Genomic DNA, 27,958 nt, shown 5'->3' on the forward strand with positions numbered 1-27,958 from the left:
CATCCATTCTCTTCACTGCACTCTTGTGGCAGCGTTTTGCCTGTGGTCACAAGAGGCCGCTCTCCCCATCACATAACAGTGCACTCACACACCCCTGACCCTGCAGAACATCACATAACAGTGCACTCACACACCCTTGACCCTGCAGGACATTGCATAACCGTGCACTCACACACCCCTGACCCTGCAAAACATTGAATAACAGTGTACCCACACACCCCTGACTTTGCAGAACATCGCATAACAGTGCACCCACACACCCCTGACCCTGCAGAACATTGCATAACAATGCACCCACACACCCTGACCCTGCAGAACATCGCATAACAGTGCACCCACACACCCTGACCCTACAGAACATTGCATAACAGTGCACCTGCACACCCCTGACCTGCAGAACATCACACCCACACACACCTGACCTGCAGAACATCACACACCGCTGACCTGAAGAACATCTCACCACACACCCCTGACCTGCCGAACATCACACCCACACAACCCTGACCTGCAGAACAGAGCCCTCAGTGTGGCTTACCTCCTGCTGAACCCGGAAACCAGCTGCCTCATACAAAGGTAATGAATAAATCCCATACCGCAAAGGGACCTTGCTGGGGGCGGGTACACAGCTCCCAGACAAGCCCCGCCCTGGCCGGATTTCATTGGCTGCTCCACTCCGGGCTTCCTATCAGTCAAAATCAGACCCTGTGGGACCCCCGACCCTAATCCAAGTGTTTAGTACTAGGGTTAGGGTTGGGGGTCGGCTTAGGGTTACGTCCCACGGATTTCTCATGTCTAACCCTCCCCACAGCCCCAACCCTAACCCTCCTGATTAGCACAAACCCTGAGGGTTAGGGTTGTTGTGTGGGAAGGGGATAGTTAAATGTTTGGAGTAACCCTAATCCGACCCCCAACCCTAACCCTAATACTAAATGCTTGGTTTAGGGTCAGGGGTCCGGCAGGGTCTGATTTTGACTGATAGGAAGCCCGGAGTGGAGCAGCCAATGAAATCCGGCCGGGGCGGGGCTTTTCTGGGAGCTGTGTGCCCGCCCCCAGCAAGGTCCCTTTGCGGTATGGGATTTAGTCACTACCCTCACACAAAGCCTAGCAGAGGAAGATAGCTCCTCCCACACTGGTAACATGGCCATGACATCATCAAAGGTCCTTTACACCTCCCTCCGGACACTCCATTCTAGTTTCTACCATGATCCTGCTGTGGATGAGGGGATTTCTACACTGTCTGCCCGGGAGGGAAAGAGAGTGGGAGGACATGAGGGTGCTGGTGGTATGTGAGCAGGGAGGGGCAGCGCTCCGAGGCCACCAGGAGTACAGGAGCCTGTAGTAATTTTTTTTTTTTCTTTTGAAATTGCGCCGCCTGTAACTCACCACTAGATGGCGCCCTAGGCCATCGCCTACCCTGGCCTACCCTTTGTCCCGGCCCTGCTGAACAGTTACCACTTCACTAGAGATGAGCAAACCTTGAGCATGCTCGAGTCCTTCCGAACCCGAACGTTTGGCATTTGATTAGCGGTGGCTGCTGAACTTGGAGCCCTAAGGCTATGTGGAAAACATGGATATAGTCATTGGCTGTATCCATGTTTTCCAGACAACCTTAATGCTTTATCCAAGTTCAGCAGCCACCGCTAATCAAATGCCGGACGTTTGGGTTCCGATGGATTTGAACCCGAACCCGGTTCGCTCATCTCTACACTTCACCTGTCCATACCCCCAGTCTTCTCCTGTGCTCTGTATGTGTCTGAGCACCGCAAGCTTTGGCTTCAGAGCGGCCTGTCTGAGCTGATTTTTGATGTCGAAGAACTATGCCTCCATCTTGGATGATTTGTGGCTGAGCTTCAGTAGACTGAACTGGGAGGTTTTTTTGTTTTTTTTAATTATACATTTATCTAACTCTTCTATTTGCACCTGGCTAGCAAGTGCACTCCCGAGCGGCTTAGCCAAGACCACATTGTATTCAAAAAATACCATCAGTAGGTGCAACCCCCTTGCACTGTATCAGTGACACTGAAAGCCTTCTGCTCACTGTAACCTTTATGACAATTAAGGGTCTGCTACCTTTAGCTTTCCCACCAGCACCTCCATCACTATCTGCCCTCTCTATGGGATGTTTTAATGTAACCCATTTATGTACACCAATCAAAAATTCTGAATCTTTGTGTAGAAACTCGCGGCTATTTAATCATACATATAGACTGTAAAAATTCTAGACCATATTCTATATTAGAATTCAGTTTGAAACTACCCAAACAGACAATGGGACTTCCAGCATGAACTGAACTAAGGAAATATTATTATAGGTGATAGATGTTTAACTTCCTGTAAAAATTAGTCGGGAAAACAAATTGTTCACACTCATATTAGTAGGTGCACTTGGGATTCTTGTGTATGTTTTCTTACCTATACCCTTACGTCATGATCATTTGACACCATAATGAGCGTGTAAAGACCTTTATTTACACAGGGGGATTAAAGGAGTGTTATTGTATCACATAATAACCCATTAAATAATACCATGCAATTCATCATTTATGTAATTCACACTACAGAGATGTGAGGCCATGTGTGAAGTAAGACGCAGCTCGGATGTCCTACAATCAATTGGCTGGTTCTCGACATTTGTTAGAAGAAAGAGATTATTTTTTAGTAAAACCATACAGCCTGAGGACATGTTCACACAACATAAGTGTTGTAGAAATCATGGCCGTTGTTGCAATTTGCAACAACGGACATGATTTATACACCACACATGTTGTATGAGAATGAATGGAATCCCGGCCGGAGTGTATACACATAGGGGGACTTGTATTATGCGTGGAAATGTGGTTTTTCGGCAGAAAGTGCAGATTTGCGAACGATTTTAAGCGCAAATGGGCGATTTGCGAATAAAATATTTGCAAATCGGCACTTTCTGACAGGTACGCCGGGGGGGCGGGGAGGTGGTGTGGAGAGGGCGGAACGGGGGAGGCGTGGACTCATAGTCTGCGCGATCCATTATTTTTGTATCTTAAAGATACGCCAAAAACCTACACCAGTCCGCACCGGAGCGCAGGGGATTTTGCGGGGACATTTTTAAGTCCGGCGTAAAAAACATCGGACTTAATAAATGTCCCCCATAGTATACACTCTGTCTGGGATCGCTAGCGGCGCCGCAAAAAACTGACATGTCAGTTTTCTTCGTCCGCTATTCATTGAATAGCGTCCGCAGAGAACCTGTCAGTTCACACAATGGAGCGTGCCACACGCTCCATTGTATGCAGCAGGGAATTGAGATGCAGGCGCACACTGATGCGCCCGCATCCCAATTCATCAGAAATAAAGATCATCTGGCCGGTACTGCAGTCACAGAACGGCCGGTGTTATGCGACGTGGAAACATGGCCTGATATTGTTTCAACTTGTACCTAGACAAAGAGAACCCCTCATAAAAAAGTACAACATTCTTTTTTTAATGTAGTTTTTAAACATAAGAAATTGGAGAATATAATAGATTATGAAATTTTCTTTTCATTTGATTGAATGAATTGAAATCATTGGAGCCCCCATTGCAATATTGTATTGGGGAAACCTGTTCATAAAAATGTCTAGCCGCATTCAGGGGGAGGAGAACAAACATCAGATTACCCTGTCCTGTGACGGGTGCCTGGTGTCATCAAACTGGGTGCACGGAGGGGAGGTCAGTTCTAATTGTTGCTATGTTGGACCCTCAACGGCCTTTATTACTCAAAACAACAGCCATTGTTTAGCAAACTTTGGTGGCCGTCTTTACAATGACGGCCATTGATACATTACTTTAGTTCAGGTTGATGAATGGCCCTTTTGAATGGGGCTTATTTTAAAAAGGTCTTTTGAATTTAATTCAAAAGATGATAAAGGCATAGAGAAAAAAAAACTGGGTAAATAATGTTAATGAATGACCGCTGTTCACTAAATAATGGTCACAAATTAATCACATGAACATTAATTTAACGGCCCCTGCGAAGAGCGATGTTATTTAATGCATTGTGTGAGCTAAAGGCCATTGTTTCCATAGACTTCAATGTAAATAATTGAAGACTGAAAACAACGGCCATTATTTTACTAAAAAAAGACAGTGGGGGAGATTTATCAAGCATGGTAAAAAGTGAAACTGGCTCAGTTGCCCCTTGCAACCAATCAGATTCCACCTTTCATTCCTCACAGACTCTTCTGAAAATGAAAGGTGGAATCTGATTGGTTGCTAGGGGCAACTGAGCCAGTTTCACTTGACACCATGTTTGATAAATCTCCCCGAGTGTGTGAACGTGGCCTAATACCGACATATAATAACACTGGCCATTCTATGGCCGGATCACAGAACGGCCGGTGTTACTGAAGATCATCTCAACCGATACTGCAGTACCGCCCTGATGATCTTCATTTCTGATGAATTCGGATGCAAGCATCCGAATACCCCGCTGCACACAATGGAGTGTGCAGCCGGAGCCGCACGCTCCATTGTGTGAACTGACAGGTTCTCTGCGGCCGCTATTCAATGAATACATTGGCTACATGGAATCACAGCCAGAGCGTATACTATGTGTATACGCTCCAGCCGGGATTGTATTCATTTACAATACGAGGTATGTTTTGTGTAAATCACGGTCGTTGTTGCAAATCAACACAACAGCCATGATTTACACAAAACATACGTTCTGTGAACATGGCCTTAAACTGGATGATTTGCCCCTGGAGCTTCTGTCTTCTAATGGGGGCCCTTAGCAGTTGCTGCCTTCAAAAACTGGCTATACTGTACATCACCTTCATATTCAATATACTCCTGGTAGAGAGCTGCTATTAAGCTCACATAAAAACTAGTCTTTTTTTCTTTTCTTTTACACCTACACAATATATATCAGAGTACATAGAGTAGACATGATATTTCTCTAATAAACATTTTATCAAGTCATTTCCAAGCACATTCGGATGCCTCAGTGTAGCACTTAAGGAAACAATTGGGTCAGATGGCATTGAAGAGGCTGTCAACATACTACAAATGAAAGGTATCACACCTCGGTAATGATCTCTTTCTGCCTTAGTTGTGAGAATGAAAACTGCAAACCTGATCCAGTACTCAGCCTGCGTGTGGTCACAGCCCATTCCAGACTGTAATGTCACAGGGCTAGAGCCATTACATGATGTTATAATGAGCTATACTGCACCATGTCAGATAGTTACTGGCATACTTTCCTTGTATACTATCATCAAACAAAGTGCCATACATACCAAGCAGTATATTACATTATGATTATAGTTCGTATTACCTTAAAGTGAATGTCCACCCCTGTGTTTTGTTTCATTTCAATAGGTCCAAAGGATAGGCTAATTTCTTATTAATTCCAGGAAAAATTCACTTATATATATATTTATATATATATATATATATATCCTAAGATAATCAGTAAGAAGTACTAAAAGGGCAGACTAGATGGACCCAGTGGTCTTTTTCCGCCGACAATCTTCTATGTTTCTATCCACAGGATAGGGGGAAAGTAGGAGATCACAGGGGTCTGACCTCTGCACCCCCTGCCGATCTCCGTATCAGGCCCTAGGAATAGAGGGTACAGCATGTGACCCGCAGCTCTATTCATTCCTATGGAGTGAAGGGAAGAGCCACGTATCCCGGAAGAGCGCTGTACTCTTTGTTGTGTTCTTTTCGTCAACTCCATATGAATAAATAGAGCCATGGATCATACACCGTACCTGCTGCTCTATCCATAACAGAGTCGGCGGGCACAATACAGAGATTGTCGAGGGGTACAGAGGTCGGACCCTCCACAATCTCCTACTTTTCCCCTGTCCTGTGGATAGGGGAAAAGTAAATTTTTCCTGGAATACCTATATAAATCTTTCTAGCAGAGGTAGCTTTGGTTTTCTCATGCACAGGTCCAAATCTCTGGCAGTTGCAGTAAATTAAAACCTGGCTACCTGCAGTCACCACTAGAGGGAGCTGGAAAACTAACATTATGTAATTTATATTTTACACTTGCTTATTTAAAAGTATGCAGTAAGCTACCTACAGACAGGCATGATTTCCCATTAAAGAAGAGCAGCCAGCTTTTCGTGACAGGTCTATTTCAGTAAACACTTGTATAACCTATGAAATATTAATGATCGAATCTCCTCTACATTGTTCTGTTTCTCTGTTACTGCTATTGGAAATGTACAAAGAAAATGGACATCTGGACGTTACATGGACAGAGGATGCGGGTCAGAAAAAGCACTGACCCCTTCACATCTCAAGCCCTGAGATCGACTAGAATCTAGAGGATAGAAGACTTTTCTTAAATTTGGTTCCCTATTATTGTTATCTACTTTGATATACAACATTTCTGTTATTTTCAGCTGAAAATGTGACATTTATTACTCATTTCAGACCATTATAATAAGGAAGTCATTATTCCATGAGAAGAATAGGCATTCTAATATAGAAAAATAGAAAGAAGAATGAGTCACTTGGTTTGCAGAGAGTATTTTCGGAGTTGTAGCGTATGGGGTGTATACTATCACAGTGTTCCTGCAATTATTAATAACTAACAGAATATAGAAAATACAATTTTATAATATTAACATAATCCAATGTTTTCAGCCTGATACCTAAGCCCTTTTCACAAATTATGATCAGTTGAATAGGTAATTTGTATTTCCTGGCATCCCTAGGGCGGCATCCATATTCTACCGCTATGCCTTCGGGTTTGGATAATGTTGCCAAAACCGAACATTTTGACAGGTTCACTCAACACTACCTAAAATCAGTCAAAATAAGACTGGTAAGAAATTATATTGTAAAATGCTATTTTTTTTCTTCTTCTTTCTACTTTAACATTCACTTTATTCTGGTCACAGTGTAATTGCCATAAAATAGCAATTGTAGCAAACATTGCCAGAGTTACTTTCTAGTAATCAATAGCACAACAATAAAATAACTTAATGGTACCTAATGCCCTTTGTGAACTTTGTGAAAAGTTTATATCCATAACATAAGATAAGCTAGAATAACATACTCGAATACTAGGTAAATAAGAATTATACTCCACTACAGCTTTCATGCGTCAAAATGATAAAAGTATTAAGCATATAATTAGGATATATTTCCACTGTAATGTTCTTCAGTATACTTAAAGAGGTACTTTGTAAACTTTGTATATAGTGCAGCCCTTATATAAAACGTAACAAACCTTTACCTCCCAAACGTAACAAACATTACCTCTCCAACAATCCCTGGTGGTCCTCCTGCAGGGTGTCTGCGCCCCCTGCTGACCACTGCCAATTCCAAGACTAACTCATCTTGGCACTGTCCTATCTCAATCAGTGATAAGTCACAGACAAATTCATCTCGGAAACAGTAGCAGTCAGCAGGGGATGCGGAGATGCCATATTAGGACTGCCAGGGACTGTTTAAAGTCACTGAACTGTCACTGGTGGTGTGTGCCACACCAGGGAGTGGAGTCTAAGGGGTTTCTGGTCTTCACCAGAGCCCGCCGCAAGGTGGGCTGGATCTACTATGGCTAATGACACCTAGGTCCCTACCCCTGGCTTGGCCTGCTAGCGGTGGCGGGCAAGGTGTAGCTGGAGACACACAGGCAGGAACCAGGGGTCGCGGAACCATCTCAGGCAGAGGAGAGGGTCAGGAGGGGTCAGGCAGGTTCACACATTTATAGGGAAATGCTTAGGTGCATTCAACCAATTAAGGGTGTACTCCCCCTTCAAATTTCATTAAAGGGGTATTGTGGCGGTAAAGAATTATTCACAGAATAACACACATTACAAAGTTATACAACTTTGTAATGTATGTTATGTCTGTGAATGGCCCCTTTCCCCGTGTCCCACCACCCCCACCCGTGTACCCGGAAGTGTGGTGCGCTGTACATACCTGTCACGTGCCGACTCATCTCCGATCTTCAGTCATTGAAGACATCTTCGGACGGCCGGGCCGAATCCCTCTGATCGTCCTGAGTGCCGGCCCCCCTCTGCCGCGTCATCGGCTGCTCAGCCGCGATTGGCTGAGCACAGTTATGTATAGCGCACCACACTTCCGGGTACACGGGTGGGGGTGGTGGGACACGGGGAAGGGGGCCATTCACAGACATAACATACATTACAAAGTTGTATAACTTTGTAATGTGTGTTATTCTGTGAATAATTCTTTACCGCTGCACTACCCCTTTAAGCCGGTGAGCGCCTTAGGAAACGGAGAATGTGTGCGACGAGGAGCGGGAGTAGGAGCATGTCTGGGTAAGTCAGAATGCAGGTGGGCTAGAGAGCAGGTGGCCCAGTGTTCTGGCATCAGGGACACGGCGTCCGCCGCAGACACATGGAAAGAGGAGCTGGGGCCACCAGGGCCCTAGGCTGCGGCCGCGTCCACGCAGACAACTTTCCTTATCGAACACACTGTGTGCATTGGAATATAAATATCTGCCTGATAAGGCTATTTTCAAACTGCGTACGAGTCCAGCCGCATTTCGTACGCCGCCGTATATGTGCGGCTGAAACTACGGGCGTGGGAAAAATAGACATGCGGCCGGATGCGTACGAACCGCGAACATACTCCCGTACTAGAGTTATGCTTCCCTAGCTTTATCTGAGGCAGGTCATTTACTTGGAAATCTTCGCCCAGCCCCGTAAACCACACAGAACCTTTTGGATCGAAAAATCAAGTTCAATTTGACTGAAATAAGTACTTCGTACGGGACCGCATGGAAATCCACAGCCGTGAGTTTCAACATTTCCGTCCTCAAACAATGGTCGTGTTCATTTTTCACGGCGCCGTATACGATCCGGCCGTAAGCTCATACGTAGTGTGCATTGTGCGGACGTATATCGTATACTTTCAAGCGAACGCATCAACCTCAAACCTACGTGCGTATATTTGCGGTTCGCACTACGGCCGGAATCATACACAGTGTGAACATAGCCTAATACTGCATGCCAATAAATAACATACATTCAAATATTTTAGATTACTGTCATTCCATAACTTCCACATATCTCTCACACACATACACACACACACTTTTCTTATGAGTAGCTATTGAAGTAATAAAAGTCACATGATTATAACACATATAAAATAAACCCAATAATAACAATTTTGCCTGTACCTGGGGGACCAGATATAACCAGTGAAGATAACATCGGAAAAGTAACATTCTGTTTCATGACCATTCCGAGCTGCTTTCACTCCTGGCTACAATGACGAATAAAGTGGCAGGTACATGAGTGAACAGGTGAGATCCAGGAAAGGAACCCTCCCCTCTTCCTATTGCTTGTCTGTCATTTCACAATAACTGTCAGCACAGGAAACCTTCCACTCTTCATAGGTGTTACATATTCTCTTTCAGGTTTAATGTTGTCGCTTTTGATTTCACCTTTTGTTGCCACTTGAATATATGTAATATAGAAATTCCATAGAATATAACTATACATTACATTGTTCAACCTGAGCAATCACATTGAAGGCTAGATTTGGCCTTTGCACTTTCTTTATCCCAGTGAAAAGGTTACACTTGATGAAACATTAACCAGGTCTTTAAACAGAACCAACAGTGTCAGGTAATGGCCCAGTTTATAAAAAAAATAAATAAAAATATATTATATATAAAATAAAAAATAAATAAAATAGCAAAAGACCCATTGTTAATTGAGCGTCATTTCAGCTTTCAGGTTCTTTTGTTAAAAAATTAAATAACAGTGTTATCAAAGTGTTATTTAAAACTTTCTCCCGAAACAGCGCCACTGTTGGCTGTGGGCTGTGTCTGGTACTGCAAGTAAATAAAGCTGCAGTATCAGTCATGGATATAGATGTTTCTGGAACAAGTAGACCGTTTATGTCAACCTCGTTTGACCTCTGCCGCTACTGACAGCAACAAGTTAAAAATAAAAAAAATCTTTGAATCTATTTTTTTTTTAGTAATAATTTCTACATGAAGTGCCCTATAATATAAAATAGTAACTATGTTAGTTGTAAAGAAAAGAGCTGGCTATAAACATCTCCAATCCTGGATATACTACCTACTTTTCATGTGTCCGCGATGGGAAATGACATTTTCTGGTAACAGAAAGTGACAGATCTAGCATCTTATCTAAAGAGCATTAACAAACAAGGCGGCTAAGTCACAGGATGGCGGTATATGTGGATGTCACCCCAGCACTTAATTCCTCTGAATGATTGCTCCTCTCTGGAATCAGCCTTGTATAGTACTGATAGTAGAAAACAATAAATGTGCATTTATTACAGAACCTATTCAACAGATTGAACATCTCTTCTCTCACGTACAGCTCAAGATATATATATATATATATATATATATATATATATAGTAAATATGTATATGAGATTTACCAAACGTGGTGTAAAGTGAAACTGGCTCAGTTGCCCCTAGCAACCAATCAGATTCCACCTTTCATTTTCCAAAGAGTCTGTGAGGAATGAAAGGTGGAATCTGATTGGTTGCTAGGGGCAACTGAGCCAGTTTCACTTTACACCATGCTTGATAAATCTCCCCCATAGTGTATGTCTAGGCAAGAGTACAACTAACAATTTGTCATATGGGGGAGATTTATCAAAGGGGTGTAAAATAGAACTGGCTCAGTTGCCCCTAGCAACCAATTAGTTTCCACTTTTTATTCTTCACAGATTCCTGTAAACCATTTTTATTCTCTGGAATACCCCTTTAAGGCCTAACTTGAAACAGATCCTATCATTACATAGTTTGAGCATGCCATGTGCTCTATTAAAGAGGACCTGTCAGCTTTCTAGCTTTCTATGTCTGATAATTGTATTCCATTGTAATATAAGAAATCTAGAACATCTTTTCTTTTCTTATACTTTTCATTGTGTCGTCCTACTAGAAATGTATGAATACATTGACAACAGGGTGTTACCAGTTGGGGGGGGTGTCCCTGCATACTGTGACAGTGTCCAATCAGTGTGGACAGCATCAGACTCTTTAAATAACACCCACTTGTCAATTAAACCATAGAAGCCTAGAAGGAATAACAAAGGAACAGCTCAACATATCATTATGAGAAAGCTAGCTTTAGAATTGCTGTTTTGTGGGGAATTTTTTGTGAAATCTGTCAGGAAAGCTGCAGGTCCTCTTTGAATATATTGCATTAATCTTTTCCCACAGACCGCTTTCATGTCCTATTTACTTTTTAAGTCTCTCTTGGCAATTTCCAGCAGTGCAGTATACTAGATGCAGCATGTCTGATGTACTAAATCCTAAATCATCATGTACTGCTCATAAATTATAATGCAGAGCTCCTTTTACTAAATACACTGTACAGTATTCACTATATTAATGCATGTTAGGCTATGGAGTGTCATATATTCTAAAATGGTATGCCTTAATGCTTTATGCCTCATATTATATCCAAAGATGCAGTTTATGAGGCAGTTTTGTAGCAAAGCACAGAAGTGGATTAAGAAAAGAGAGGTTATTTTTGAAAAGATTGGGGCAAAAACTTTGTCTTGGCTGGTGTTGTAGTAAAAATTATAAACCGACTATACTCACTCTTCCTGATCCCACAGTCATGGTTCCCAGTCCTCTTGACATTTTTCTGGTTCCTGTGATTTTGCGACCATCCAGGAACTTCCTCACTAAGACAATCACTGACAGGCAGGACACTGGACCAACCAATGAATGGCTGAGTGGGCATGTGCCTGTATGGTTCTGGTGCACAGGAAGCAAATAAACAGCCGGTAGGACTGGGGATTGATAGTCATCAAGAGTCACATGCAATTGCGTGAGTTAAGACTATATGCACTCAACTTATGTTAGCTAAACCTGTGAATTTCAGCAGGACCAGCCAGCAAAATAATTTGTATGGTGGGGAGCTTATTGACTCTCCCAAAAAAGGATTAAGCAGTAGGATTTCATCATGCCCGCTCCTTTTATTTTGAGGGGTGATAAGGTACTACTGAGACTGAGATGTGCACGGTAGGACACTGCGCTCCCCAGATTGCAGCAATCTCTCTCCAATGGCTCCATTACAAGTCTATGGATCGAGACGATTGACAGAGGGCAAGTGAGGTGCCCTACTGCGTGGGTATCACCGCTTGTTCTCGTGATCAATAAGGGTCCCAGTATTGAGTGTTTTTTTAATGACAGAAAGGTTTGTATGGCTGATCTTAAAGCATACCTGGTGTATCAGGTGACCTTTTAGGATAAGCTGCCATGTGTGTATATATGAGGAGCAGCACTATATCTGGATACTATATACTTCGTGTATGGCATTTTTGAGCAGATTTCTGCTCTGCAATCTAACTCTCTAATTTTCAGTTCTACCAGCACTGATAGACAGAACCTAATGTCTATAGTGTCTGCAGAGGAGAAGGGCAGAAGATGAAATCGTAAAAGCACCAGCAGGGGCATAATAAAGCTGTAGCTAGCAGTCTAAATTGTGTATAAAGCCTTGGGGCGAGATTTCTTACAAAGTTGTCTCTTAGCTGTTTCTCGCCACTCTTTGTCTGTGTAACGCCTGGAGTAGTGGATCCACTGGACCGTCACTAGCGATGGCACTAACCTCACCAGGGAGCGGAGTCTAAGGGGCCGCTGGTTTTCACCAGAGCCCGCCGCAAGGCGGGATGGACTTGCTGCGGCAGGCGACCCCCCAGGTCGCTACGCCTGGCTTGGTTGCTAGTGACGGCAGGCGAGGCGTGGCAGGAGCAGTAGGCAGGAGATGGTGCTGGCAGAGGTCTGTAGGCGTAACCGCAGGTGACAGGCTGAACACAGGAGCAATAGTGTAACAGAGGAGCAGGAACCAGGAACAAGGACTAGGGACCAGGTAGCGGACAGGAATAAGGAACAAGGACTAGGGACCAGGTAGCGGACAGGAATTAGGAACAAGGACTAGGGACCAGGTAGCGGACAGGAATCAGGAACAACAGGGAGCTGGGCCAAACGCCATGGGAAGCATGTAGAGGCTCCAACACCTGGAAGGGGGCAGGGCTGGAACTTATAGGTGAGTGATTAACATACAAGCCAATTAGGAGCGCACTGCCCCTTTAAATCTGAGACAGCCGGCGTGCGCGCGCCCTAGGAGGCGGGGACGTGCGCGCCGGCCGGCACGGCGACGGGCAGGAGCGCGGTGAGGTGAGGCGCCCCCTGGGGCCGAAACAACAGCAACGCCGGGTCCCTGCATATGGACACCGTCTGCTGCAGAAGTGGGAGAGAGGGTTCGGCGGCGGTCCGGAGCACGGGACGCCGCCGTGGCCCTAACAGTCTGCACTGTGTGGATGGGAAAGAAGCATTTTTGTCTGATAAGATATATTAAAAAGTTTATTATATTTGTATTATCGAACTTTGCAAAGTTTGTTGACTCTTTGAAGGTTTTTCTTTACTATTTAGAAAACTACATTATTATTTTTTTCCAGTTTTTTATTCATTGATCTCAAAGCTATGTGTGCTCTTCGGCATCAATTTGAGTTTCATAGTTACAAGTAGGATCCATTAACTGCCCCTTTTTTTTTTTTTAACAAAAACAAACTGAATAAAAGTATGAATGCGCCCTGAGCATATAACAACCGCCTTGAACTTCTGCTGCTTGTTGCTATCCACTCATTCACTTGCTTCATCAGTTTTGGGAACACATTCAGCAGCGACTTGTGAATGTTTCATAAAACAAAATATGTTTTCTATTGTAGTTCTAAACTTTCTCTAACAATTTAGCACATACAGTAACACATACAGACACTTTCCATGCCAGTGTTAAATCAGAATGTAATTACTCTCACAGTCTGGCTCATTCCTTTAAAGAGAAAATGAATAAACCTTTTAAAGTGACTCTGTACCCACAATCTGCCCCCCCCCCCCCCCAAAACGGTTTGTACCGTTGAATAGCTGCTTTTAATCCAAGATCTGTCATGGGGTCTGTTCAGCAGGTGATACAGTTATTGTACTAAAGAACAACTTTTAAACTTCCAGCCCTTAGTCAAATTGGCATGGCCTAGAGTGTCTGTGCCCTAGCCTTGCACCATCCCTCCCCCTCCTTCCCCCTCTTCATCATTTGGAATGTTTCTGGGCAGGACTTCTCCTAATCATCACTTGTCTGAAAACTGCACAGGTGCCTTAACGATCCAGCACATGTGTAATGTTCAGACAGGTGATGAATAGGAGAAATCCTGCCTGGGGCATTCCTAAAGAGAGCAGCGAGGATGAATAGAGAGGCGGTGCAAGCCTGGGGCACAGACACTCTAGGACACACCAATGTGGCACAGGGCTGCAAGTTTAAAAGTTTTTTTTTTTTATATACAATAATTTCATCACCTGCCGAACAGACTCCAGGACAGATGGGGGGTGGGGGGTGAGAATTTGTGGGTAAAGAGTTGTTTTAAGGAATGTGGATAGCTATGAATGAACATTGAAAGGGAAGAAGCATGTGGTTGACCTACAGGGTCATCAAGCTCTTGGAAAACACAGACAACATGTTCTTTATGGATATAAATGAAGATTATAGGGCTTAAAAGATTACAAAGTGAGAGATTAAAAGAGTTCAAGTTGCACATATAAGTGATACATGTTATTGGCTTCTCCATGTAGCCTTCAGATTAGCTATAGGTTTGGGTTACTAACAACACCTATAAATGACTTTTAACATGGACTTTAATAAGAGCACCTGGCGAGGGACGGGGGACATTTCTGCTTGCTCCGGGCCCCGCTCTCCTCTATGTTCCCATGTAGCTGACCTATTTAAGTCAATATGATTTATATTCATAAATTGCTTGGTTCAGAGGCCATGCACATTATAATCTCTATACCTCTGGCAGCTAATAGCCACTTATGTGATCTCTAGAAAAAGAAGAGCGTGGATGAGCGACAGACATGAGAGATGGTGTTTAATGAATGGAAATTCGACATGCCGCACATACATTGTAGCCCTGCAGGAATACATTGGTGCCCTGATTTGCCAGTGCTTAGCGATTCTGGACATATGTAGAGAAGGTCATTAGGAGATGTTACCAGAATAATCCTTTCAATACCTTTTTAGCGCTGTCAGCTCGTATTAATAGCATCAAAGTGTAAAAGTGCTCAGTCAGGCACATTGCAGATCAGATGACAGTGGTGTCTCTCATCCAACATTCCTGGAAAGAAAGAAGCTAAATACAAACTACTCAACACAGGGATGGCGGTCAGAGACTGAGGCTGAGACCTGTACTTCAGTGATCATTGCTGCTTTATGGGGAACCTGTCACATTAATAATGCAGTCCAATGTAGAGGCATCATTGTCACAGATGTGGCCGTGACTTGTACCACAGACCGCAGGCATCTCTGTTCCTCCCGCAATTCGGCCGTGGTGGACACTACGTCCCTGATGTCAGGGAATGGGTCTACCTGTGGAAAGGCTCTCCCACAGACTCCCTTACCTGTCCCCACTCCTGTTTTCCCACCTCCTCACCATCACACACATGCCTGCCTCCTAGGGCATGGGTACCGGATTAGTTTAATTTAAAGGGCCAGTGCACCCTTAATTGGCTAATTACTTGTATAAATACTGTATATCTTGTCCTGCCCTCTTCCATTGTTGGTGCCCCTGTGTCCCTACCCTATGGAAGTGTTCTCAGCCTTGTTCCTGCCTATGTCTCTGTCTACATTGCTCTCTGCGCAGCTTCCCCGCCACCACAAGCCAAGCCTGGGGGTCACCTGCCGCAGTAATACCAGCTGCCCTTTAGACTCTGCTTCCTGATGCAGCTTTCTTCACCGCTTGCCGTGGTCCAGCACATCCACATCCTCAACTGTTACAGTCATGTTATAGAGGTGGGGGGCTGAACAGATTTATATATATATAGTTTTATGTGAAAAATTCCAGAATAAGTGTACAAAAAAAAGAGAGCTGTTAATCACTGAAAAGGACCACCCACTTGACTATTCAGTCTACTCGGCTCCTCCTGCACTGTAACATACTGGCTGCACATTGGATTGCATTGTCCACATAATTGATTTCCTTTAAAATACCAATTAAGTGATATCATGTAACGCAATATATACAATCGATTTACACACTATCCCCTAAACAAACTGGGCATTATACCTGTTCTATACTGTAGGTATATAACTCCAAAGTTTACCAGTCCTAAGTGAAACCTCCTCTAAGAAAAGAGATATGCATTTAAGTGAGAAGCGATGATTATATACAGTACTGTCGAAAGAGCTACAAGAGGAAATCTGGTATCTACTGTATAACCATAGTGGTTAGGTAGCATAGGAAGCAACTATTGGCTGTGCCCTAAGTACAGACATACTAAAGGGGGAATTTATTATGATTGATGCTTCACATGCAAGTCTTAAGTAAAGGTTTGCTTGTATAAGATGCAAGCAAACATGGTAAGGTTAAATGTGCTGGGCCACCCACGCTTTGGAAAAGTGGCATACGTAGGCGGTGTAAAAAAAAAAAAAAAAAAAAAGCTGTTTAGGCAAAACCCTGAAACAGGCAGATGAAAATACTGGGCTTGATTCACATAGATTGTTTTATATTCAATGCCTTTTAGCTGGTGAGTACAATAGAAGTGTTTTGGATGCAAATTATCCTTGGCAGTATTGCACTATGCCTATGCTCTCCTGTTTATAACAGCTTGGAATTAGCCTGGAAGGATTGAAGCTCCTCACGGGCCTCTAATGTGATACTGCAAGGTCCAGAAAGACTACAAAAAGCACTGTATGAAAGAGACCAGGAAAGACTTTGCAGTGTTATTAATACCAGGAGGAATCTGGCCTACAACTAGGGAAAAAATCATGCACAAAGCTGCTTTCTCACCTGGACAACCCCTGTCTATGGTCTCTACAAGAACAAATGGACATTGTGGCGGAAGAACATTCTATTAGAGCCACGTAGACTTCTTTGGGGGTATTAGATGGTTAAATAAAGCTGTCTTTTCTGATAATAGCTGATTACTGGAAACATAGGCATATAGACAAAAGCCTCAAAAACATTTGCAATGGTGGCTTTGTACTCAACCACAATCCATCCTGGAAGAGTGGTTGAGTACCGGGCAATTGTCATTGTCACTATGTGAGATCTGTGGTGTGTTGTACCGCGGCTTTACACAAGACTGCTGAAAAAGTGGTTGAGAACTAAACAAAATTTCCTTGAAAATATTGGTTCAAAATGGAATTGTTTGAGTTTAGAGCAGTTTGAGAACAGAGGTACCACTGTACATTTCTTTCATATTTGGAGATATATTTCTTAGGTAAAAAAACTCATAGATGAAATTCAAGTTAAACTTTATCTTAAAGACTACTCAGAAAGCATAAGAACGTCTATTTGAAGTGACATGACTTAAGACATTATGAGTCAATCTTCTGAGATGACGCTCCAGGGATTTTTCCTTTTTGACTGCTTATAGGTATATGATGTCTCTAAATGAATAGATTTGATTCTAAATATGCCCCAGTGTCATCTCCCCCTTGGTTCAGATCAGAGCACCACTCCTTTTAGATTTCTTCATATTAATGCTGCAGGTAACTCACAGATTCACTATTTGAAGAGCACTGGTCGTAGGGTTTCTGGTCTATTACTTGATTTGTTGACGTTACGCAAAAGTAGCACTCAAAGAGGCACTGTCACAATAAAAATACGTTTGCCATGTCGGAGAGATATGAAAAAAGTTTTGATCAGTCCAGGTCTGCGTATCCAGCCATGCTCTGTTCTGGCTCTGTGTTATGTGATCAGTCGGTCTCAAAATGAAAGTCTATGGGACACGTCTTTTTCACTAACAAATAGCACACGGTCCTTTCCCTGCTCGTTCTACAGATTGGTCAAACTGTGAACACTCAATACTTGATAAAGACCATTGCTGGTTCAAAAAGTTGTATGGCACTTGGCTGAATAAATTTGCATTTCTTTCACCGTGGATGCTGTCAGACTGTTGGACCTACTGATCCATTTGTTCTATTTATTTGAAATAAAAAGTTGTCTGAAATAGGACAGCCTGTCACAATTCAATTTATGGAATTTTGTACAAATTTTGACAAAAGTATATATCGTCAGGAGTGTGCGGCTGCCCCCCTGGTGTCGCGGCAGGATCAATAAGCGCCAATGGCATTCCTAGCCGCTGGCCGGCCTGGGTTGATCCTGCCGTGGCTGCCTACCCCTGGCTAAGTGGCACAGCTGCCTTTAGTTTAAAGGGCTGGAGTCTCCAATCACGCCTGGGGCTGGGACTTTAAGCCCCATAAGTATCCTTCCATTACTGTTATGCCTTGCTTGCAATAGAGCCTAGTTTACTAGTGTATCTTGACCTAATGTTATCCTGTTATTCTGGTTACTTGACTTCTGCTATTGACCCTTTGACTATCCCTTGGACATGATTTTGTACTTCGCTGCTTGTTTGGTTTTTGACTTGGACTTCTGACTCTCCCTTTATTGTGTATTGTCTTGTTTTGTTCTGTGTTGCACTTTGGCAAGATCAGGGACTGCCGTCCAGTTGTCCGTTGCTGCTCAGAGCATCTGAAGCAAGTCGGTAGGGACAGAGGGGCGGGTGCCAGTGCCAGGGCTCACCTGTCCTTGTGTCTCCCTGTCCCAATCCTAACATATATAGCTTTAAAACATTTTTTCGGTCAAAACATTCATATTCTAGAGTAATCATGATGGAAATGTAATATTTTTTAGTGTACTTTTTAAAAGGACTTATGTACACATAGGAAGAACGTGCCAACATCACATAAAACAGCAAGCTTGGCCCAGATCTTTCCCAAAGGCCCGGCACTGCAGAAAAGCAACGCTAACCACTTTCATATGATGCCAAGTTTGTTGCTACTTTTACTTATTCATGCCTCTCCTCTACATAGATACAAACAATTTACAAAAAACATCAATTTTGCATTAATACAGCTGAGGATGACAGCTGAGGTCCTATCCATATTAAGTATTGGATCATAAGAGAAATCCCAGACAAGATTACTGGGTATTAGCTGTAAGCCTGTGCATCACATACACAGTGTAATAGCCTAGCTATTAATACGTTGCCCAGGACATAGTTCACACATCATCACATACTTGTTAAAACTGGTGGTCAAACAGAATTCCTTAATCGTGATCCATTATGTACTCATAAAATTCATTCCATACATCTAAAAAGGTTATTTCTTTCCATAGAATTCTGCAATCTCTATTCAGACTAATCGTACAGCAAATAAAAGTAAAAAACTTTAGAAGTGTGAACAAACCCTTAGTGGGGTATTCCCATCCCTATTAATATAGTTAAGCTTGTAAGGTTTATCAAATTAAATGTTTTTGAAATACATTTATTTAGCAAACTTCCTCCCTTCTCCTGATATGATGCTTTTTCCTTCCCATTGTTGACAGCCTGATGTCTCGGTTGCCGACCACCACTCTGCTCTTAAAGCAGGTCTGGATGGTGTGAGTTTTTTATATTAACTGATCAGCGCACGGCCGATGTCAGTGGAGTGGTCCTTTTTTTGAACTACTGACACGGAGCATTGAGGTGGCACCATTGATTCTAGCGGAGCCGCGTCACAGAGGGGAGACCATCACACTGGGGGCCGTTGGGCCTACCCCCAGTGCTCCGGTGTAGGCTGGTGCCCGGTAATAGACCAGCACCATACGTGGGAACTGGGCAGCGGTTAAAAAAATCCCATGCCACCGACATCCCTGCGCTGGCGCCGATCCTTTAATGTAAAAAACCCAAAGCGATGTACCTAATGGTACATTTGCGTTAATATTTGTTTCCTGAATGCAAAAATAGGCAACTTTCTAAATAGTCTACTTAGATGGTATTTCTGCTCCCCCCATCCCGTCTATCATTGTTAGAGATAGAAGAGGGTGTGAAATTGCACAGAACAACTCAAAAAATGGAGTCGAACAAACCTTAACACACATGAACAACCTGGACATCTTATATCCAGCATTGGGATACGTTCACATGAGAAGAGTCTGAACCTAGAGGCAAGATGCAAAGGGGATCTGAAAATAAAGGAATAGGGAATAAACATTGCTGTTCAACTTTTTAAACTTAAAGAGGTTTAACGGGGAAGCCGGTGCCGCGGTCCTTTTTCCAGACCGAGGCCCGTTTCCCATGCACGGCGCCGTTCTATGCACCAGAACCGGCCGGTGCTCAAGCACTGGAGGTAGGCTGGGCAGCCCCCAGTGGGAGGGAATCTCTCCCCTCCATGACGCGGCTCCCTTAGAATAAATGGAACCGCATCATACAGGGGAAGGAATTTCCTCCTACTGGGGGCGGCCTGGCCTACCTCCAGTGCTTGAGTCGGTGCATAGAAGGCTTCCCCGTGCCGGCGCCATTCGATCCGTGGCTTTTGGTTAAAGAGGAGGTACCTGGTGGTACATCCTTTTTAAACTAACTTGTCCACAGGATAGAGGCAAGTAAGAGATTAAGGGGGTCCGACCTCTGTACCCCCTCCCCCCCAGCAATCTCGAGTTTGAATAAAGCTGTGTATATGGCATATGCTGTGATCTGTGGCTCTACTGATTCTCTTTGGAGCCACCGGAAAGAGCAGAGTGTTGTACTTGGCTCTCTCGGGCGACTCTATAGAGAATGAATTGAGCCACTGGAGTGAGCTGAGTACAATACTTGGCTTATTCCAGCAGCTCCATAAAGAATGAATAGAGCCGCAGGTCACATACCGTACCTGTGGGGGCCGATCTGGAGATCGCCGGGGGTACGGAGGTCTGAACCTTTGCGATCTCTTAATATTGGTGCTTGATACTCTATTGACTATAATGGGATCCATCTGGTGCTGTGAACCCATCCAATCACTTCTGCATCAGCCCCTGCAGTCTACACAGGTCTTCTTCTATACATGTCTTATAAAACGTATCTACATCTCTAGGATGTTTAAGTGAGTACACTTACAACATCCAAAACTGAGCAATTTTCATCTTATGGATAAAATCCACAATGACACATCACTATTTTATCCACCCACAAGTTTAGCTCGATATGGCTGGAGCCAACAGACTCCTAAGTGGCAAAGCTCCCACTGCTCTAATTCTGAAACTGAATATTAAGGAAAATCTAATATTCATTATCCAATTGTTACTTTTAATGTAAATTGCTACTTAGGAAAATGTCAGATTTATAACTAAGCTTTGGGCGTTGCAGATTCCGTTACAATTCTGGATTTTTCTCTTCCGCCCGTAGAACGTTGTAAATGTTATAATTATGTTTGCAACTGGGAGCGATTCATGAAAAATAGATAATACTTTAAAAGTAATGTCTTGTGATTTACACAACGCGCGCCATTTATCTTCCAGAGCAGTTTTAGTACAGAAGGCTTAGCACAGGCGAGGGAAATAGGCAAAAATAATCAATTCCCTTTTGCACCGATGTAAAATAATTCTGTCAGTATACATATAGTAATTACATGTGACGTGTTCTCACTCTACCCGGGCGATCGTCTATAATAATATCATCATCATCAGTAAGGAGCAAAGTGCTGATAGACTCCACGTCCTTACCTTGGCTTATAAGATTATACTCCACTCTTGTTGTGGCATTCGAGCATTCTGTAGACTGTAAAGACTCTCATCTTTTCAGCACCGCTCCTTTGTGATGCTGGGTGCTAGGAGACCGCTGCTTGCCGATAAGGCTGAACAAATCACATGTAATTGCTGACGAGCTCTAATTACTGACCAGATCATGTGTGCGTCTTGATTCCAGAGAGAGAAGAACCAGCTTTACAGCACCAGGGCTTCAAGCATACAATAACAACGGGAGAGCGTAGATAAAAATAGCCCTATTATTGGTCGGGAGTTATGGTTGTAATCTGGGACTAAACTTAGTTAGCATTCCACTGTAAGAGCCGACACTGTACACATAATAGATGTGACGGATGATTGACAGCTCAATGCTACACATGAAGAGTTTTTCTAAAGATGATTATTGATTTCCTTCATTCGGATGGAAATTATCGATTGGACGTGTATTATGGTAGACTAGGGGTTTGTTTGGCTGAAAGGCAAGAAAGAAGCAAGTCGTAATCTGAAAACAATACATCTGTAAAAGGGGAAGAAAATCATTTACATTATGATGAGTGAGATTGATTCATTAGTTGGTGGCTGAGGGGTTTCACAATAAATCGGAGAAATCATCATGACAACTGTATAGTGTATTGACTGGATGTGAGGTTCACCTTGACTATGGCTGAATATGGTTAGTACCAATTAATATGGAGGTAGCTCCCTTCTTACTCATGGCCATTTCTGGTATTGCAGCTAAGCCTTATTTACTTACACTAAATTGGGCTAGTAAAAAGTTACCAACACAATAAAATCGTAGGAACCTTTTGGAAGAAGCCTGGGTTTAAGCTTAGCCCAGCCTAACCTATTCAGAAAGTATGCTCAAAGTTGAAACAATGACTAAGCTGAACCGAGGGGTCACCTAGGACGGTCGGGTGACAACTTCAAAGGCAGAGTATATTTATGGGATACTCTGGTAAAAAAAAAAAAAAAAGTTGCTGAAAAATATAATCTGCAGTCATTTAATTCGCATCACATGCTGCATTAATTTCCTGCTTAAACTAAACACCCTGAAGCAAAAGAGGATGTGTGATCTTGAGAGAAAAAAGAGGAGCCAGGGAGCTGCTAAGGCAACACCACAATGAAAACAAAAGGACTGTACAACTTCAGGGGGGAGTCAAACAAAATTCTGCTGAAGCCAGTACAATTTATGATAGCATTATATTAATAAGCTATATATCTTGCAGAAATAAATTTATTTGACTACAATTCCCAGAGGCCCCCTTTACACGACAGTTTTTACTTTCAGGAAATCCTTATCAGGAGGCTTTAGGAAACCATCAGGATTTCCTGACATTAATCAGTTTTTACAGTCAGGAAACCATCAGGAATGCCTTCAGGATTTTCCAATCAGGAAAAAAAATGTATTGTAATGTCAGTATTTCAAGACATTTTCCTGATGCACATCAGGAAAGTGTCAGTAATTCCTGATGCTCCCACAGATTTCTACGGAGGCATCCATTCAGGAAATTCAGATGGAAATTGGACAGGTTCTAAAATTTCTTGACCTATTTTCCTGAAAAGGTGTGAGTGCCTAATACAACTCTAGGGGTCAAGAAATCTATCCCGATTTTCTTACAAGAAATCTGTACAGATTTTCCTGAAGTGTGAAGGAGGCCTGATACCCCTTTAACCCCTTGCCTCCGCAGCCTATTTGAGCCTTAATGACCAGGCTCATTTTTCAAAATCTGACCTGTCTCACTTTATGCGCTTATAGCTCAGTGATGCTTTAATGTATGCTAGCGATTCTGAGATTGTTTTTTCGTCACATATGGCACTTTATATTAGTGGCAAAATGTGGTCACTACTTTGTGTGTTTTTTGTGAAAAACATCAAAATATCATGAAAAATTTGGAAATTTTGCATTTTTTGAACTTCTGAAATTCTCTGCTTCTAAAAAAGGAAGTCCTAGCACATAAATTAGTTACTAAATCCCATTACCAATATGTCCTCTTTATTCTGGCATAATTTGGGAAACATATTTAAATTTCTTAGGGTGTTATGGGGCTTAGAAATTTATTAGCAAATTATCACATTTTGTGAAAGTTTCCAAAACTGATTTTTTTTAGGGACCAGTTCTTTTTTTACATGGATTTAGAAGTCTGGTATCCTGAAAATCCCCATAAGTGACCCAATTTAGGAAAATAGACACCTTAAAGAATTAATCTAGGGTTATAATGAGCATTTTAACCCTACAGGGGCTGGAGGAAAGTATTCACAATTAGGCCGTAAAAAAATGAAAATTTTCAAATAATATATACCTTTAGATTAAAGTTTCTCATTTTCAAAAGGAACATGAGAAAAAAAGCATGCCAAAATCTGTAACGCAGGTTCTCCTGAATACATTGGTACCCCATATGTGGGCGTAAACCACTGTATGGGCACAGAGCCGGACTCAGAAGGGAAGGAGCGCCAATTAGCTTTTTTAATGCAGATTTTGTTGAAGAAGTTTCTGAGCGCCAGGTGCGTTTGCAGCGCCCCTGTAGTGTCCGCAGAAGAGAACCCCCCCAAAAGTCACCTTATTTTGGAAAGTGCTCCCCTCAAAGAATTCATCTTCGGGTGTGGTGACCATTTTGACCCCACAGGTATTAGAGGAAAGTATTTAAAATTACACAGTCAAAATGAAAAACTCTAATTTTTCCAATAATATGTTCGTTTAGTTTGAAATTTCTCAATTTAACAAGGAACATGAGAGAATCCGCACCATAAAATTTGTAAAGCAGGTTCTCCTGAGTACAACGGTACCCCATATGTGGGCATAAACCACTGTATGGGCACACAGCCGGGCTCAGAAGGAAGGAAGCGCTAATTAGCATTTTCAGTTCAGATTTTGCTGACGTAGTTTCTGAGCGCCAGGTGCGTTTGCAGCGCCCCTGTAGTGTCCGCAAAATAGAACCCCCCCAAAAGTCACCCCATTTAGGAAAGTACACCCCTAAAAGAACTCATCTTGGGGTGCAGTGAGCGGTTTGACCCCACAGGTATTAGAGGAAAGTATTCAAAATAAGACAGTAAAAATGAAAAACTCGAATTTTTCCAATAATATGTTCGTTTAGTTTAAAATTTCCCAATTTCACGAGGAATGGGAGAAAAAATGTACCCCAAAATCTGTAACGCAGCTTCTTCTGAGTAGAACGGTACCCCATATGTGGGCATAAACCACTGTATGGGCACACAGCAGGGCTCAGAAGGAAGGGAGAGCCAATTTGCTGGAGCAAAACCGCAGCTAGTAATAGTTATAAGAATAGCGCATTTACTAAAATACAATTAAAAAAATGAGATTACAGGTAATGTGGGGTGGTCACGGGCAACCTGGGGTGGTCACAGGCAACCTGGGGTGGTCACGGGCAACCTGAGGTGGTTATGGGCAACCTGGGGTGGTTACGGGCAACCTGGGGTGGTTACGGGCAACCTGGGGTGGTTACAGACCATCTGGGGTGGTTACGGGCAACGTGGGGTGGTAACGGGGGTGGTTACGTGGGGTGGTTACGGATAAACTGAAGTGCTTATAATTAATCTGGGATGGGTACCTGTAATTTGGGGTGGTTATGTAGTATACCAGAGCATGGTTCCTGTGGCTGGGCTGAGGATGGCACCTGTAAACAAGTGTTATTATATATTTTTAGGAGTTAACATGTTTTATGTGCAACTATTCTGTGTATTTCTCAGTACCAGTAACTGGCAGGCAGAGATGGGTTACATGCTTTTCACTGCGCACAACACACTACAGCGACATCTACTGACCCTAGTGGGAACTGCTCTAGGTAGTGTGGTAAGCTTAGGAAGTTGCTAGAAGGGGGTGTGGTTATGCAGATAGGCCCCCTATATAAGGCTGGCTGTTGCAGTGTTTAGCTGAGACAAGTTGAGACAAGTGAGACAAGCTGAGACAAGAGACAGGAGACAAGTAACCAGCTGTAGAGGGGATAACATCACCTCAGGAGATCACCACAGAGAGAGAAGCTGCTGAGGGGAACAAGGAGAAAGATCTTACACAGAGCAGCAGGAGAACAGACAGCTGGAGGTGAGAGAAAGAGAGACCCTGAGAGACAGTTTGTCAGGTGCCCCCTCAGGAAAGGGCCAGCACATATACAGTCAGTGGGAATCCTAAAGACAGACACCCAGTGGAGAGACTTGGCTGTAAGGGGAGCCGAGTTAACTTAGGCCTCGGCACCCATCTTCCTGACATTCGGGGGGTAGGATTGACTAGGACCCCTGGATCCTCTGGGAACCGAAAGTTGTGGCCTAAGGCCCGGCCCAGTAACTTTGCAGGAAGCTCCCTGGCAGACAGGGAGGGGAGAAGCAGACTCAAGCGCCATTGGAAGAAGTCCACAGGATCACAGTGCTCACCAGCGTCCCACACGTACTGGCAGACCAGGACCTAAGGCAGGTCGTCTCTCTTCACACCACCAGGCTCTCACAAGCACAGTAGCTCAGTCAAAGCCGCCAGTAGTCACCGCTGTATGCTAAAGGACTGTATAACACCTGCAAGTCTTACAGTAAAGGAGTTGTTGTTACACTGCCTCCCTCCTTGTCTCCCTGTTGTCTGGTCCACCTGCACCACACCACCATCAAGGGCCATATTACCAGGCAGCAGTATTTTGGGGTTGGCCCCGGGGGAACTACAAGTCCACACCACCGACCACCTTACACACGGGTGCAGCCCCCCTACAGAAACCGCTGCAGCAGCCACAGAAGAGAGAGAGATACCAGGGAAGCGCCAGAGAGTCCCCCTGTACCTGCAGAAGCCCTCGTGCCCACCTGTGACCGTGACAAGTTCCAGCCATCCTGCAGGTATAGCACACTCTCCCCCTGCAGCCCTCAGTGCGTCCCCTCACAGAGGAGCTCAGCGCCACGCTACCAGGAGAGACTACCAACACCATCATCCTCTCCTCATTCCCCTCACTCTCTTCCCGTTACCCCGGCTCGCTGCAGTTACAGGCAATCTGGCATGGTTACGGGCAATCTGGAGAGGGTCACTGGCAATTTGGGGTGGTCGGAGGCAACGTGCGGTGGTCGGGGGCAACCTGCGGTGGTTGGGGGCAACCTGCGGTGGTCAGAGGCAATCTGGGGGGAATTACGTGTGATTAGGGGCAACCTGGGGGGGTTACAGACAATCTGCGGTGGTTACGGGAACATGGGGTGGTTACAGACAATCTGTGGTGGTTACGGGCAACATGGGGTGGTTACAGACAATCTGGGGTGGTTACAGATAAACTGAAGTGCTTATAGGTAATCAGGGGTGGGTACATGTTATTTTGGGTGGTAACGGCAATCTGGTGTGGTTACGGGGAATCTGGAGGGGGGTCACTGGCAACGTGTGTGAGTTAGAGGCAACGTGCGGTGGTTAGAGGTCAGAGGCAACGTGCGGTGGTCACATGCAATCTGGGGGGTTACGGGCAATCGGGGCTGATTACATACCATCTGGAGGGGGTCACTGGCAATTCGGGGTGGTTACGGTCAACATGTGGTGGTTACAGGCAACGTGCGGTGGTTACGGGCAATGTGCGGTGGTTATAGGCAATGTGCGGTGGTTATGGGCAACATGCGGTGGTTATGGGAAATGTGCGGTGGTTATAAGCAACGTGCGGTGGTCATGGGCAACGTGCGGTGGTTATGGGCAACGTGCGGTGGTTATGGGCAACGTGCGGTGGTTATGGGCAATGTGCGGTGGTTATGGGCAACTTGCGGTGATTATGGGCAACTTGCGGTGGTTATGGGCAACGTGCGGTGGTTATGGGCAGCGTGCAGTGGTTATGGGCAACGTGTGGTGGTTATGGGCAACGTGCGGTGATTATGTGCGATCTGGCGTGATTACGGGCAACCTGGGGCGGATACGGGCAACCTGCGGTGTTTACGGGCAACCTGGGGGGTTAGGGGTAATTTGGGAGTAAACTGCAATTATTACTATAATAAAAAGGGTGTGTTTTATTTTTTTGTATGTTTTTCACTTTTTGTACTTTATACATTCATTTTCACTATATTACTATGATTACTGTGATATTTTCTATCACAGTAATCATAGTTCAGTGACCGAGACCAAATTGGTCTCTGTCACTTAAAATTTTACGAGATAACTGATTCTGGAGCGCATGCGCACTTCAGAATTAACCTGGACGCCGAGGAGGACGGAGCTCCAGGATCAGGTAACGTATATGGGGAAGGGGGGGTGACTGGGGGACGGGGGTGACAAGGGGGGTGGGGGGTGACACTGTATCACTTTTTATCCCCTGTCACCAATGATTTATGGTGACAGGGGATAAAAAGTGCTTTTTTTGCACTGTGAACAGGCGATCAGTGGTATATAGTATATACCGCTGATCGCCTGCTCCGGGACCACACGGGGGGGGGTCCCCGATCACTGCCCCATGCTCTCCGCTACCTCCGGTGGCGGAGAGCATGCGGCTTTGATTATTTATTCATTTCCATCCCTGTGAAC

General features: G+C 44.0%; 1 protein-coding gene across 4 annotated transcripts in view; it reads right to left on the reverse strand.

The window, feature by feature from the left end:
• Positions 1–27,958, reverse strand: part of ZNF385B (zinc finger protein 385B) — a 413,608-nt gene that overhangs the window by 133,817 nt on the left and 251,833 nt on the right. Inside the window, exon 1 of one of the 4 annotated variants that reach the window (XM_069985179.1) lies at positions 21,466–21,544. The exons of 2 other annotated variants lie outside the window; for them this stretch is intronic. Coding sequence is in view for 1 of the 2 variants with exons in the window: in XM_069985184.1 (XP_069841285.1) it covers positions 9,134–9,197 (64 nt within the window). In the remaining variant the exon portion in view is untranslated. Of the gene's footprint in view, positions 1–9,133; positions 9,221–21,465; positions 21,545–27,958 lie in introns of those variants that run through there. One more of the 4 variants, XM_069985184.1, reaches the window with a different exon arrangement.

Source organism: Dendropsophus ebraccatus, chromosome 9 (assembly GCF_027789765.1).
Source record: "Dendropsophus ebraccatus isolate aDenEbr1 chromosome 9, aDenEbr1.pat, whole genome shotgun sequence".
Taxonomy (NCBI): Eukaryota; Metazoa; Chordata; class Amphibia; order Anura; family Hylidae; genus Dendropsophus; species Dendropsophus ebraccatus.